Below are 14,807 nucleotides of genomic sequence, written 5' to 3' on the forward strand. Positions count from 1 at the left end.
TACATAGAATTGCATTTTTAGAATCATATACATTATATTGGTTGATCAAAATTATTGCTTCATTGGCAGCAGTTAATGTTGCAGCTGTTGATCAATCTTACTTTTTTAATACTTAAGAATGATTCATTTATTTTTTATTCGTGCAGCCCAGCATGTTAGTATGCTAACAGTTTCACAAACCATTAAATAGAACATAAAATCAAAAAAAATTCAGCATCTCTTGTTACTCTTGTCATTGAGGTTTATTTTTAAGAAAAACAAAGACAAGTATGTTCATAAGTTTTTTTTTTTTAATGTGTTACAGTGAATAAACATGAGTTGAAACATCAACCTAGATTCACCACCTAATTTCAGTAAAATATATCTATTTAACAGTCTAGAAAATTTTTGATCTCAGTGCATATTATTACACATCATGACATGCCTGTATGATTTATTGGGTACAGTGTCAGATTTAAGATTCATACTTTAACTACCCTTCTACATTTATTTTCTATACCAGCATTTACTACCTCCTCTGCTAGGAATTTAAAAACGAATAAAATATCATTAACATAATGAATATGAATTAAATAGTTTAATCACTAAAACCTTCCCTCATTGAAAGCAGTCATTTATTTTTGGAAAATGTGAGAGGAATAGCGGAAATATACTTGTTTACCATCTTGCGGCTGTCTCTATGCTAAATATGGAGCTACAGCCAGCAGCTTAGCATGAAGGGAACTGTGAGAAAAGCTAGTCTGGCTGTGTCCACATGCAGCGAGCTTTAGAGGTTTTAGTTACTTTGAACAGAAAAAGGCTAGTCTTTAGCTGCGCTAAGCTAGACTAGCAGAGAACAAGCATATATCCTAGCTAATATAAGTTTCATCAGCCTCAAATTGTGTTTAGCAAATTTGGGAAATTTGAGAATTTCAAAAAACTGTAGATTCAGGCACAGGATGCAGGCAGGAAGTTAGACATCTTCGTCTGACATGGACTAAAATTAATGCTAATTAAAAATGACAAAATGCTACATTGGAAACCAAATTAAGTGGTCCAGAAGGCACCCTATTTATGTAAAAATAATAAAATTATTATTATTAGTAGTGTTTAATAATATTATATTAATTATTAAAGTTTAATATCTGAGCTTTTTATATAAAGTTCCAGTTGCTGAAATTTTTCCAGTTTTTGAGTAATTGTGTGTTCAAACAGATCGTACATGTTCTGTCTGGGCTACTAATATTGGAGTAAGATTGCTTTTTCAACAGCTTTATCCACAGTCAGCAGTGATCTTTCATAGCTAACGGTATAGTTTGTCTGAATACAATGTATTTAATTACTTAGCCATAAACACTATGATTCTCTTTACTTGCTGCATCTGATCTAAACAGTTAAAAATAAGCAGTTACACTGCAGCAGTAATGGCATAGGTTTATTTAATTAAGTTATATTTATGGTCTTAAAAGCTCAGTGTAACAGTGTGCAAGGGAAGACTGAGTTTTGTGCAGTTGTTAAGCAGAACTAAATCTATTCTCAAAATGCCACTGTTGCCCTGTCACACTGTTTTTCAAACAGAAATCCTAGCGTGTGCAGGACACACCGCTTTGGTTATGTATTTGTTAGAACGCTGAATACACTGCTAAAAAGTTTTCTGCAATGTGAAATTTCAGCTGTTGCAGCCTCTTAGTAAATATGCATATGAGTATTACAGACAGCAAAATTCAAGATTATGCAACTGCTGAGGCAGGAATGAGATAAAAGCAAGACACCAGATGCATATTCTAGTTACACATTAAGGACCACAGTAAGCAGTGTGTGTGATTTTCAGTTGTCTCTCAGGTTGACATCATCAAGTGTTGTAAAACCTGCAGCGGCCGACATGTTTTTGATCTTCCGTGTGTAAAGCTTTACTCAATGAGTCTAAATGTGTGCTTGTTCGCTGGTAGCAAGAACGACATGTTTGCTTTGGAGTAAATTACCTCTAGAGGTGGGAAAGGCAATATCATACAGTGTCAACCTTACAACGAAATGTTCTTCATTAATCGGTACTGTGAGTAGCAATGTGTGCAAAAACATGGAGAGTCTCTGAATATACTGTAGGTGGGTATGGCTTGTTTCATCTGAAGTAAGTGCTAGGCTATTCTAGGTAAGAAGACATCTAGCAGCATTAGCTAACACACTACACTGAGAAATAAGTTTCTCAAATGTCAATCCATCCTCAGTTTCTTGGGTGCAGTGAGGTCCGTCGATGGCGTCCCGTTAGCGTGTCCATTTGTTGATAGCGGGGAGCCGTTCTGTGGATGCTTCCTCTGAGAACTGCCCCGCTTCTTGTAAGTCTTGAGTGAGACAAAGAAACAGAAACAAAATATTACTACACATAATTTCATAAATGAAAATTCTCTCTTCCTCTCAGCCTTCCTGGTTTTTATAGTGGGGAGTATATCTCAGGGTATAGACCAGGGTTAGCTTCCCCAATAGGCAATCTTTCTATCAGGGCGGGTAGATCCCCAGCTCCTCTTTTCTGCATGTTGTAAGTGTCCTTTAGCAAGATACTGAACCCTGATGCATCCATCAGAGTGTGAATGTTTGCTTGAGAAGCACTTAAGCACAGAATGGGTGAATGAGGCTTGTAGTAAGAAAGCACTGAGTGCTAGAGCAGAAAAACACTACATAAGTCCATTTACCATTAAAAAAAAAATAACAGCTTGCTTGATGTAATTTAGAAACAGTAACAGCTGGCCACTCCTTTCTCAAAAGGTGCAAAGGGTGAATCTGTAGCAGACTACAGTCAGCTGCAGATAATGGCCTGTACCGGTGCTTTAATGAGTGCAGGTATTTAAAGCAGCAAGTCAGTGTGGGACTATGGATGTCATCACCTCCAGTGAGTGGCTCACAGATTTTTAAATGGGTTTTGTACAACAATGGGGATCTGTGGCACAAAAGAATGTTGTGGAAAAGCGGCTTCCTTATGCAGCCAGGTGCTGCTAATCAAATGCAATTAATTAAATGTCCATCACAGAGTGTGAGCGCCTCTATAAAAGCAGAGGTTTTGGCATATTGTGGTCTGGAGCATTCAGGTGTGTGTTAACACAGTGCCACAGCCTTCCCAGGAGTGGACATTCTAGCAAATTCACCCCATGCAATGCTCAGAGAAAAACAAAAAAACAAAAAAATCCAAGAGCTACAAATCAGACTCTTCAGGCCTCAGTTAGCATGTTAATATTAAAGTTTCTGACAGTACAATTTGGAAAGGACTGGGAAAGTATGGCTTGTTTGGAAGGTTTGCCAGGAGAAAGCCTCTTCTCTCTACAAAGAACGTGGCAGCACAGCTTAGCTTTGCAAAGTTGCATTTGAACAAACCACAAGACTTCTGGAACAATGTCCTTTGGACAGACAAGTGGAGATGCACAGTGAAAAATCAAACAGCATATCAGCACAAACTGTTCATATCAACTGTCAGGTCACAGGACCTGGACCATGAACTCCTCTGTACACCAAAGTATTCTAGGGTCAAATGTCAGGCTATCTGGCAGCTAAAACTTGGCTGAAATCAGCTTATGCAACATGACAGTGATACCAGGTGCTATAACAGAATGCCTGAAGGAGGAAATAATTAAGGTGTTCAGTGGCTTTAAGCACAGCTTCCAAAGTCCAGGTCTCAGTTGTGTTGAGGTCTGGACTTTAAGAGCTGTGCACAGACAGCTGTGGCTGCAAGCTTCAATGAATTGAATGCCAACATGAGGAGGAGGGAGGCAAAATTCCTCCACAGCAATGTGACACACTGTTATAGTCATGCAGAAAACAATTCCTTCAACTTATTGCCGCTAAAGGTGGTTCCACAAACTACTGAATCAATTTTTGTTTACGTGGTTATGTAAGGCTTTTGCCACTTATCAGTGGGATCAGTTCATAGCTGGTGCTGAGCTTTTTGCTGGAAAACAAAAACATATCCTTAGAACAATTCACCTGCTTAAGATGGAAATATAACTCACCTGAATGTAGAAATTCAAGAAAAGGATAATGAGTGTGAACATGTAGCTTATTTGGAAGTACAGCCATCCAATGGGGAAGCCACATGGCCATATGACTGCTAACACTGTGTGGGACACGGTTAAAAAGAACTGGATCTGTGGAGGAAACATGACACACACACACACACACACACACACACACACACACACACACACACACACACACACACACACACACAGAGTGAGACAGTGAAAAATTTCAGACTCATCCATGCTAGAGCAAATACTTAAAAAAAAAACACAATACTAAAGTCTAAATGGCAACTTCAAATCTACAGTTCAGAGTGAAAATAAAGACAAATGCTAAAAATACATTTTAATTTAAGATCTTTTATAAGTAATTTTTTATTAAAAATGCCAGCAGGTGAGAAACAGTGGCAGAAAGTAAATGGTAAATGGACTAGTTCTTATATAGCGCTTTTCTACTCAGTATGAGCACTCAAAGCGCTTATACAACCTGTTTTGCATTCACCCATGCACTCCCATTTATACAAGCACTTCCATTTTTACAAGTGCTTTTTAATTAACTAACATTCACACGCATACATACTCCGACAGAACGGTCGGAGAGCAACTTGGGGTTAAGTATCTTGCCCAAGGATACATTGGCATGTAGCCTGGAGTAGCCAGGATTCGAACCGCTGACCTTCCGATCAGTAGGTGACCTGCTCTACCTACTGAGCTACAGCCACTACTAAGTACAGTACTTAGTAGTACATATAATAAGTACATGTACTACTAAGTACTGTACTTTTTTCTTTTGCATACTACTTTATATTTCTGCAACTCTACAATCAAAGCAAATATTACTCTTTTTACTTCACTACATGCATTTGCCAGTTAGATAGAAGTTTTTTACTGAAAACACACAATTTGCTTATAAAACATATAGTTTTGTGTATAAGTCCTGCTTTGTCAAGTTATTTTACCCCGCAACTGCATCTTTTATTTCTATTAAATGTGCTTAGAAATAAATGTTTTTCAAAGGGCAATTACAGCAAGTAGAGTTAAAATTATAAAGTAATTTTTGCTGCAATTTTTACTTAAGTAAAGAATCTGAATATTTCTTCTATCACAGGAGGAAGGATGTAAACCCACCAACTGTAACTGAGTGATGTACTTCTTCCACCAAAGGTATGGCCGGATGGCTGGAATGGCTGAGAGGCCATAGTAAGAATACATCACAACGTGGACGAAGCTGTTTAGGGAGGCACCGAAGAATGCTGGCGAGGCACAGAAGACACACACACACGTTATTAATCTATAGTGCTGGTGAATGACATTCAACTGGCATTATATGGTGGAATGATGGTACACAGAATAATAAACTTTTCATTTGTCTGTTCTGTTTGGGGAATTTACTACGGATTTTATGAAAAGAAAAACAAATAGTAAAGTAATGCAGAAATAATAAAGCTTATTATGTGATGAGTACAATAAATATCTGTTCTTGGGAAGACTCTCAGCCTTAATTAAAAAAATTACCTTCATAACTAAGGAGAAAGCACAAAAGGTTAGTTACACATTGGAGCAGTGTTTGATTCAGTAAGTGTCACTTTGTATCCTTTAAAAGATGAGAATGAGCTGCCTTCAAGGCTAATGGGTTAGAGCACTTGAATTACTCTGCTAAATTGTGAGGCCAAACTGTTTCTGTGGTTATTGGAGAGTAAAGCTGTATAAAACACTCACAATGGCCACAGGGTATCGAGTTCATAACAAACCACCAGATATTCAGCATGCTAGCATGGTGGTAGATGTGAAGAAAGGTGATCTGGTGATTATTCTTTCGTAGTATGAAGAAAAAGGTGTCCATGAACTCAATGAGCTTGGAAAAGTAGTACCACCAGAGGACGTTTATCACCTAAGAGGACAAGTGTGAATTAACAACAAACAATATACACACACACACACACACACACACACACACACACACACACACACACACACACACACACACACACACACACACACACACACACACACACACACACACAATACAGAAATAAAATGTTAGGTGGCAAAATCAGAATAAAAGAGAGACACTCAAACAGACTCATTTATCACAGAGGTTGGTAAGGATATAACTTTCCCAAAGTCACCTGAAAGCCTAGGGGGAATCATAAAGCAGTATAACTGTAGCACTGACACACTGATAAACTTTTAATTTAATTGCTGCAGAACTGCAAAGCCAAGGCTTGTTTTCAAGTAGCGACACTGAGGAGAGCCATCATGATGACAAGAACTGGATTAAAATGTCTCTGCAGCTTATTTGGTTGGATCTATAGCCACCTGGCCACAGAAATCAAAGCAGGACTTACACTAATGGGCTTTCTAATGAAATGATGTTAAAGATACAATCACATGAAAGACAAAGGCCGAGCAATAAACAAAAAGAGTGCACAGTGTAAGGGTGACTGACCTTATTATCCACTTCCGGTGCACTGTGTGTGTTCTGGCAGTAGAAGTTGTAGCCGCCATACCACACAGCTGTAACAAGCTGTAGACAAAAGGTATTAAAATTAGATTTTTTTTTGTACAAAATCAGAACACAAAAGGTTACACACAAAGAATACGCAGTGCACGAATAAAAGTGCAAGATTTGTTGGTTTTAACTCACTCGTTCCTGCAACAAAAACACGCGCACAAATACATACGCACAGATAGATGAACACATTTGCTCCCATTATATTTTGTGTCAGGCTGTGATGAGCCATCTTTAGATGATAACACTGGCTTTAAACAATTAATCACAATAAAGATGATAAACATTTAAAGGCACTGAGCTCATCGTTTGTTATCACAGAGTGTGTTGGAAGCTGTTAAGTTTAATCTAGGAAAGTGTAACTGCAGTACTCCGGACCAACCACACCTTAAACCACAACCGTCCTGTGCATTAATGCAACTTCATGGAACTTCTGTGAAGTTGCTTAAAAGGGATAGAGACTATTCAACAAGGGACAACATGTACTCGCTTTTGATCTCTGTTCAGTCCCTTTTCATATGTTTGCACTGCTTATGTGTGTTTGTGTGTCAGAGGTTTGATTTGATGTTATTTCTGTTTGCAAAGCACTGAACAAGTTCCGACCGGCTGCTACGACTCTCAGACCATCTGCGACATGTGAGCTTCAACAATAAACATGCAGCAGCAGCGTTTAACCTCTGTGCACTGCATAGGAGGAAACTCACAGATAATGTGAATTTTATTCAATTTAAACTGGATTATTCAACCTATTTGTTGCCCCTTTTCCCCTGGAAATTTTGTTAACGTGCCCTTTGAATGCCTCTTTAAAGAATAAATATTATATGCACGTAGCTGACCTAGCGCAATGCTGATTCACCACGTCCAATACAGATGCACTGCCTTCGTCTGCTGTTGTAAAAGGCATTCACTTAAAAAGCTCAGAGCCAAGAAACTGCCAGCCTCTAACACTAACAGTAAAATGGAGTACAGACGGTCTTGATATACATCTTTGATTTGTTTCATTCAAACTTACAGATGAATTATAGCCAAACACAATTGATCCCAATTACAGTATGATTAACAGTTGTGCCCTGGAAAGCTGACAAAAAACAAAATTGCCCTGTACTTTGAGTCACATCAGGTGGCCTTTATTGATTTTGGACTGCCAAAAGTTCACCCCGTGGCTGGGGCATTATCAGACTACAGCGTTTAATGAATCAAACAGGCAACAGTCCACTGGGGCCTTACGCAATGCAGAGGGAAAGGCAAGAAGATTGGTCTGCCAGCTGGACGGGGAGGAGACTAAAGATACTTTAGACTTACACGTCCTCAGAAATGCTATGTCTGGTTCTGATGCCCTGGTGTTCACAGTACAAAAAAAAGGATGCCATCACTGATAAGTGAACTCTTGGCACTATTGCTACATCCCAGCCCTCTGAGCTCAGACTGACTGAGCCACCTTGCCAAATAAGAATGCTCTTCCATGTTTGTTTACATAAGCTCATCTCTCAATTTCAGTCCCTTAGTCAGCTGTTTATAAAAAAGCAGTTTTTCCTGCGAACAATAGCGGGCTGTGCTGAAGGCTGGCACAATGAGCTTGTCAGCATCCAGCTGCGTCCTTCTTCAGTGACGACACCCCTCCTGCCCCCAGGGGGGCATTGTCTCTCGGTGCAGCTTTCAGCCACAGACACAGGCCCTTATCTAATCAGTGCTGAAGAAGTAGATCAACACTTCCTTGCCGAGCTGATGTTTGAAGGAGCAGACTGACATTCGGTAAAATATGCTTGTGGTATTTAGTTGATTTGAAGACTGCTGTGCAGCCTCAGACACCACAAGTTGTCCTGTGCTGTGTATTCTGACACCTTTCTATCAGAGCCAGCAAAAAGTTTGGACTGCAGTAGTTCTTCTGTGGTATTGGACCACATAAACCAGGCTTTATTCGCCATTGTTCATTTATCTGCAGTTGCCCAATTTTCTACACATCAGCTTCAAAAACTGACTGTCCACTTATTTCCTTGCATGTCCAACTTCTTGATTAATTGCCATGGTAAAAACACGATGTTATTCTCCTGTCAGAGGTTTTAATGTTCTGGGTCATGTTAGTTCCCTCTTCTTTATTTTATAATCTGTTTGCAGTGTGCAGTGTTTGCTTTGGCCCACTTTAGCTCATCCCTCAGTGCTGTGCAGTCTGTTTACCTCATAGAACATGTAAAAGGACAAGAGCGTCAGGCCCAGATTGTAGAACACCAGGAGGGCTCTGCAGGAGTACGGCTGCCTGTGTTTCATGTACTTGGGCCCCATCCAAACGATCAGAAGGTACATGACTGTGAGTGCAAAGGTTGTTGGGTAGTTGTCGAGCAGCAGCATTCCACGAACCCGCTGATCTGAAATATGGAGATAAAGAGGTGAGGAGGATGGACTATAAGGTGGCCTGACTGCCAGCAGCAAATGAATGAGAGAGCTGATATAAAAAAAAAATCAGCAGCAGAAGAATGTTGCTCTGTTCCTTGAAAGTGAAAGGTTAAAAAAGGACAACCATGCAGTATAGAGCATGTAACGTAAGACTTGGGTCAAAGGTTTTAGGCAATGTTTACCTCATGTAACATTCACTTACAGTGTACTTGTAGCACCCTGTTGTGAATGAGTTGCACCGTTTAGTGAATCAATGCATTTTAGTTCATCTTACCTCTGGGACCCATCCATGACTCAATGTATGTGTTCAGTTTATGATTGAAGGTCTCCATTTTTCACCTAGAAACAGAATGGAGTGTTAATTAAAGAAAAAAAAAAAATATATATATATATATATATATATATACTAAATACTTAATGACAACTAAAAGCTTACTCAAAAAAAAAAATGTAGCAGAGTCTATGTGCTACTTCAGCAAGGCAACTCCAGCTACACTGTCTCATCTACATGCAACATTCTTCCAACAGCGTGAGCATCCCGGTGACTCAGTGGTTAGCATTGTTTCCTCACATCAAGAGGCACTGGGATCTCTAGTTTCCTCCAGCATTGAAAACCATGTTATGTTAATGGTGCCTATGTTACTTCTGAATTAAATAAAAAGGTAAGAAAAAAAAATCCGACATATATTAAATATACCGTCCCAATGTGGCACCCAGATGTGCAAACATCTGACTGATCAGTACTATTGCCGCCTGCTGTTATCACACCAGCATCCACCTGTATGTTCAGAGGAGGCTCTGGAGGACATTTGGACACAGTAAACTCATTGTCATGTTCAAGAAACCTGTTTTAGATGATTTGATCTTTGTGACATGGTGCGTTACCCAACAGAAAAAGCTATCAAAAGATGGGTACACTGTGGCCATAAAGGGAGAGACATGGGAAGCAACAATAATCAGGCCAGCTGTGGTGTTTAAATGATGCTCAGGTGGTGCTAAGGGGCCCAAAGTGTGTCAAAAAATATTCCCCACACCATTACACCATCACTATCAGTCTGTACTAAGGCAGGATGTTTTATGCAGCAGAATTCGAGACTCATTAGACCAGGCAATTTTTTTTTCTAATCTTCCATTGTCCAAACTTGGTGGGCCTGTGCAAATGGTAGTCTCAGTTTCTGTTCTTGGCTGACAGGAGCGGCACCCAGTGTGGCCTCCTGCTCATCTGTTTCAAGATTATACATGTTGTGCATTCAGAAATGCTCTTCTGCATACCTTGGTTGTTATGAGTGGTTGTTTGAGCCACTGTTGCCTCCCTGTCAGCTCGAATCAGTCTATCAATTCTCCTCTGGCATCAACAAGGCATTTTCACCCAGAGAACTTCCACTCACTGGATGTTTTCTCTTATTCTGACCATTCTCGGTAAACCCCAGAGGTATTTATGCAGGAAAATCCCAGCAGGTCAGTAGTTTCTGAAATATTCAGACCAGAATCCATGCTACGTTCAAAGTCACTTAAATCCCTTCTGATGTTAAATCAGTCATTTCAAATGTGAGTTGAGTGATTGCACTAGCTGAACATCTCACACACGCACACATTTATGATATTAGGTTATAACCTAAACTTAGTACCACTGTAACTAAACAAGTCTATTTAGAAACATATGACCAAAACCACCTCCTCTAGTATGGCTGTCATTTGGAGTTAGTAACAACGGTGATGAAAGTGAGAACATTTTCAGAGAGTAAAACAAAAACAGCCCAATGAAAAGATGTTAAAAACAGTCTACAGAGTTTGGTGGAAACCAACTGCAGATTTATCACGAGTAAAAATACTGATCAGTTCAGCTGTAATCTTAATCTTTCTGAAAGATACCTTTATTAGTGATCTAAATTACAGTCTTTTGAAAATTGTGATTTTAATTAAGAGTTTAAATACAAAACATAATTGGAAGAACTCAATTTTGAATCATGTCTATCATCACCACATATGACAGCAGCTGAAAACATCTGTGTCTGTCTGCCTTTTTTGCAATGTCACCATGCTTCAGTCCATCCATCCTCTCCATCGAACACATCCCATAAACCTAGTAGTGATTCAATTCTTACTCTCGGCAGCAGATCAAGAGCAGAGGGCAGGAGGCAGGTGTGCTCAGAGGATAACCACGACTCTATCCCATTAATACTCTCAGATTGTTGAAGATAATGAAGGTGTCAGAATGTGTAGATTTATTAGGCCCAGATGTGCTCCAGGAATAATAATCACACAATCTAGTGTGCACTGCTATATTTATGTCCTAAACCTTTGTGGCTGTTCTCTTGCCAAAGCTGCCATATTGTGGTGGTGGTTGTACATCTGCTGATCACACAGCCCTTTGTGACTGCTTCAAACCCACAACTGGTAGATTCCCGCCTCCTGTGGCTTTGTAAGTGGTTTTCTATGAACTGTTATACAACATAATGTCAGGTTCCACTGCTGTACTTCAGAAAGTCAGATCAGCCCAGAGATATGAAGCAGAAGGCCATTTACAGAGCAGTATGAATGTCTGGATGTGCACTGCTAGATATTTGTTCCATATAAGTCAAATAAATTACTGCCAGGTTCTGTTTGCAAGTACTCTGATTTCCTTAAATCAGCAAGAAGCCCATTCGCTGACATATAAGCCTGGAATAACATGTCATCTTTTTACAAGAGACAACATTTTCAAAAATCCCTGCTTCTCCAGAATAAAAGCACTGCTTTCATATAAAGTTGTGACAAGATTATTCGCACTTCAGAGCTGCGCGAATCTCTGCAGATTTTCTTACTCCTAACCTGACAGCACACACTTTATTCATTATCACCCCAGAGGTATTTGCACATTCCTGCAGACCTTTATATTGTTTGCCAGAGCCTGCTGTATCACTCCTGCCTTTGCAAACAGAAGTAGTACACCTGCCTTCTTTCTATCCTCTGACATGTTTCTCCAGCTAAAGATTCAGTCCAGTTCAGTTATGTCACAGACTGCTGCGGCACTGGCCTGTCACTACACCTGCGTCTACAGCTTGGAGCACAGAGACAAATCATTTTCCCTCTACTTTATATGAAAGCACAAAATAGAAAGACTCCTGCCTTTTTCATAGCCTGTGTTAAAAGTTCAGAATAACCTTGGCCACAACAGACAGTAATGTGAGCAGATCTATCAAATTTAACCAGAGCATCTCCAATTCAATCTGCATGAGGCTCTCAACCACAGTCATATGATACCAAAAACATGACTAACAGAACCGAGAGGACACGCTAGTGACTTTGTTTACATGCACTCAAAAGGTCTTCTGATCCACGCAAAGACATATAATTTAAAGTTAAACACTAATTTGAACTGCTGCTCAGGTAACAAATAGCACATAATCATTTATCTGCCTGCACTAAATATGGCTTATTCTGATCGACCCCAGCTGAGGTAATATCCTCACAGATTATCTGAGATGCATTAGGCTGCACCGAAACATGATAATCTGGGCCTTAATCAGAGCATGGTGAGCCAGGTTAGCAGCCCGTCAGTGAGTCTTTGCTGGGCACAAGCTGCAGCCCTGCAAAATGTGTTTAAAAAAAATCAAAGGAGGAGGCTGGAGCTTCTCAAAATACTCGAGTGTCATCTGGACTTTGGAGCTTATAATAATTCATTGAAACAGTCAAATTAAGAGAGTCACTGCAGGGCATTATGGTGACAGGAAATGTTAAAGGGTCAACTTGCCAGACTTTTCAGTCCTGTGAGCATGTGTCCCTTTAAAGGCTCTCTGGGGTTTTTTTTTTTTTTTTTTGAATGACTTCTGCACCATTGTGATGACTTTACCTGTATTTGTCAGGTGTTATAATTCCCTGGATTACATTTCCCTCAAACGTCACTACATGAGGATGTATTTTGGAGGATAGATGATTTTATGGACATTTCTAGCAATATATGTACCTAATTATTAACAAAAAGTGAAACTAAAACTCAAAACCATACTTTCACTCTAAATATGACACTTATTAGTCATTTTATAGTCAATGTAAGCCCAGCTGCCTTGCTTTAAACGGTAATGCACTCAGTAACTGCATAAATGACCACTGAGAATGACTAAAGGCTCTAAAGATGATGATGGTGTAGAAGAAACCGCATTCAGCGTTCATTCACACACGCTACAATCACACATTCAAAACTTTTGCCCTGTCACTACACTACAAATATCACTTTAAACAGTTATTAAGTGCATACAAATATCTCGCAGCACTCGGCTGGCTACTTCTAAGGATTTTTAATGTGATGATCACAACAGATTCATGGGAGTGCTGCACCAAAAAACCTGTGTTCTGCCGCTTCTTTAGCGCCATACTATTATTGTATAACAGCAATTTTTTTTTTTCTCCCATGACGGTCACACGTGTAACCCCAGCTGCACTTTTTACGCACCGTCCTGTGCGCCAGCAGCCCCGTTAACCCAAAAGATGCGAGCGCAGCTGATGAAGGCGCCTTTCCTTACGTGATAATCTCATTAATTTCATAGCGGAAACTTCCAGAGAGGAACTCATTAACATGCCGAGCAGCAAACTTATCGCATCCCGTCGATCGCAGTCTGCAGCCTACAGTAACAGCACTGGTTACGGCTTCGGCAGCATCACCCAAACTCATCGCCCCACTGTAGACGCCATGCGGGCAGAAGCATGCTTAAAAAAACTAAACAAAGTAACAAACAAACAAAAAACAGAGAAAAAAAAAAAATCACAGAAAGCCTTACCATACAGCCACGGAGCTGCGCGGTCGCGTTTTTTAGACGGAGGAGGAAGCCCTGAGAGTGGATCAGGAGAGGGTGGATGCAGCTGAGTGTAGCGGACTACCTACCTTTTGAGGCGGGGTGAGGAAAAAAAAAAAAACCCAAAAAACTGATGTGTAACCTTGGCGGTGCCTGATCGGGTCTGAGCACAATGTGCGGCCTTGTCGCTCACAGTGGAAAATAGTGGGAGGAACACTCAGATTGGCCCACTGCCCCGCAGGAGGGTTATACAGCCAAGAGGTGACCCGATGCGTTGCAACTACACACGCAGAAAAAAAAAAAAAAAAATGACATCAAGCCTTTCTGTGTCCTGTGTAACGGCTCTTTTTGCTTACTAGATGCTTGCAGGATACACACATTTATGCACACCTCATAGCCATCTATTTTAAGCGAGCAGCAGGCTCATAAAGCAAAAGGAGGGAATGATTTTCTAATAGGTACAGTCCTAAAAATAATACGTTTGCAGCAAAATGCTCTTTTTTATCTGTTCAGTGTTGAAAGTAAACCTGTAGTAAGTCACTTATGAAGAGCTCACAGAGACAGGGGCAGTATTACAGTACAGGGAATACTGTACTGTGTTGAGATTGGATCTGAAATTTGACTCAGTTCTTGGTTTTTATAGTGTTTAATAACTTTATTTCATTCACCCGTCTCATAACTTTTTTCCTTTTTTTTCTTAGGAAATAAAAAGCACATTTATCTGGGAACCTTTGGGAATAAGAAGTATTCTGTTCACACTGATACAGACACAGAAAGAGCCTTTGGTCACTGAGTGACCAAATGTCTTTGGACATGCAGTTACTGGGGTTATTCTATAAGAATAAAGATTACTGCTTAATCTTTATTCTTATAGAAATTATGTTGGTCTCTTGGTCACTGGATATAAAGCAGCACTATTGACTGTAAGTTAGATCAAAGTTTTTATTACTCACTTACATATATCTGGTTCAATTTATGTCCAGGTCTGTGGGAATTTTTTAAGGCAGGTGGGACTACAACCTGACTGCAGGACTGCAGCCACTGTGAAAAAGACCCAGAAGCAGCTGCACTTCATCAGATTGCTCAGGACGGCGTGCAATAACTGCTGTTCACAATCGACATTAACCTGGTACTTTGTAATATATATTT

At 39.9% G+C, this 14,807-nt stretch overlaps 1 protein-coding gene across 2 annotated transcripts; it reads right to left on the reverse strand.

Annotated features, from left to right (window-relative positions):
* Positions 1-276: 276 nt before the first annotated feature.
* elovl5 (ELOVL fatty acid elongase 5) lies at positions 277-13,863 on the reverse strand. Of its 2 annotated transcripts, none has more exons than XM_030747644.1 (8): positions 13,748-13,863; positions 9,161-9,225; positions 8,671-8,858; positions 6,433-6,510; positions 5,703-5,874; positions 5,112-5,236; positions 3,975-4,109; positions 277-2,318 (listed from the first exon to the last, which is right to left on the reverse strand). In XM_030747644.1, exons 2-8 carry the CDS (start codon positions 9,216-9,218, stop codon positions 2,190-2,192), a joined length of 885 nt encoding a protein of 294 aa, XP_030603504.1. In that variant the 5' UTR covers positions 9,219-9,225; positions 13,748-13,863; the 3' UTR covers positions 277-2,189. The 2 variants fall into 2 exon arrangements, with proteins under 2 accessions (XP_030603504.1, XP_030603503.1); XM_030747643.1 differs by having other exon boundaries at positions 13,644-13,765.
* Between the last annotated feature and the right edge of the window lie 944 nt (positions 13,864-14,807).

The sequence above is a fragment of the Archocentrus centrarchus genome, chromosome 15 (genome assembly GCF_007364275.1).
Source record: "Archocentrus centrarchus isolate MPI-CPG fArcCen1 chromosome 15, fArcCen1, whole genome shotgun sequence".
NCBI classification, from domain to species: Eukaryota; Metazoa; Chordata; class Actinopteri; order Cichliformes; family Cichlidae; genus Archocentrus; species Archocentrus centrarchus.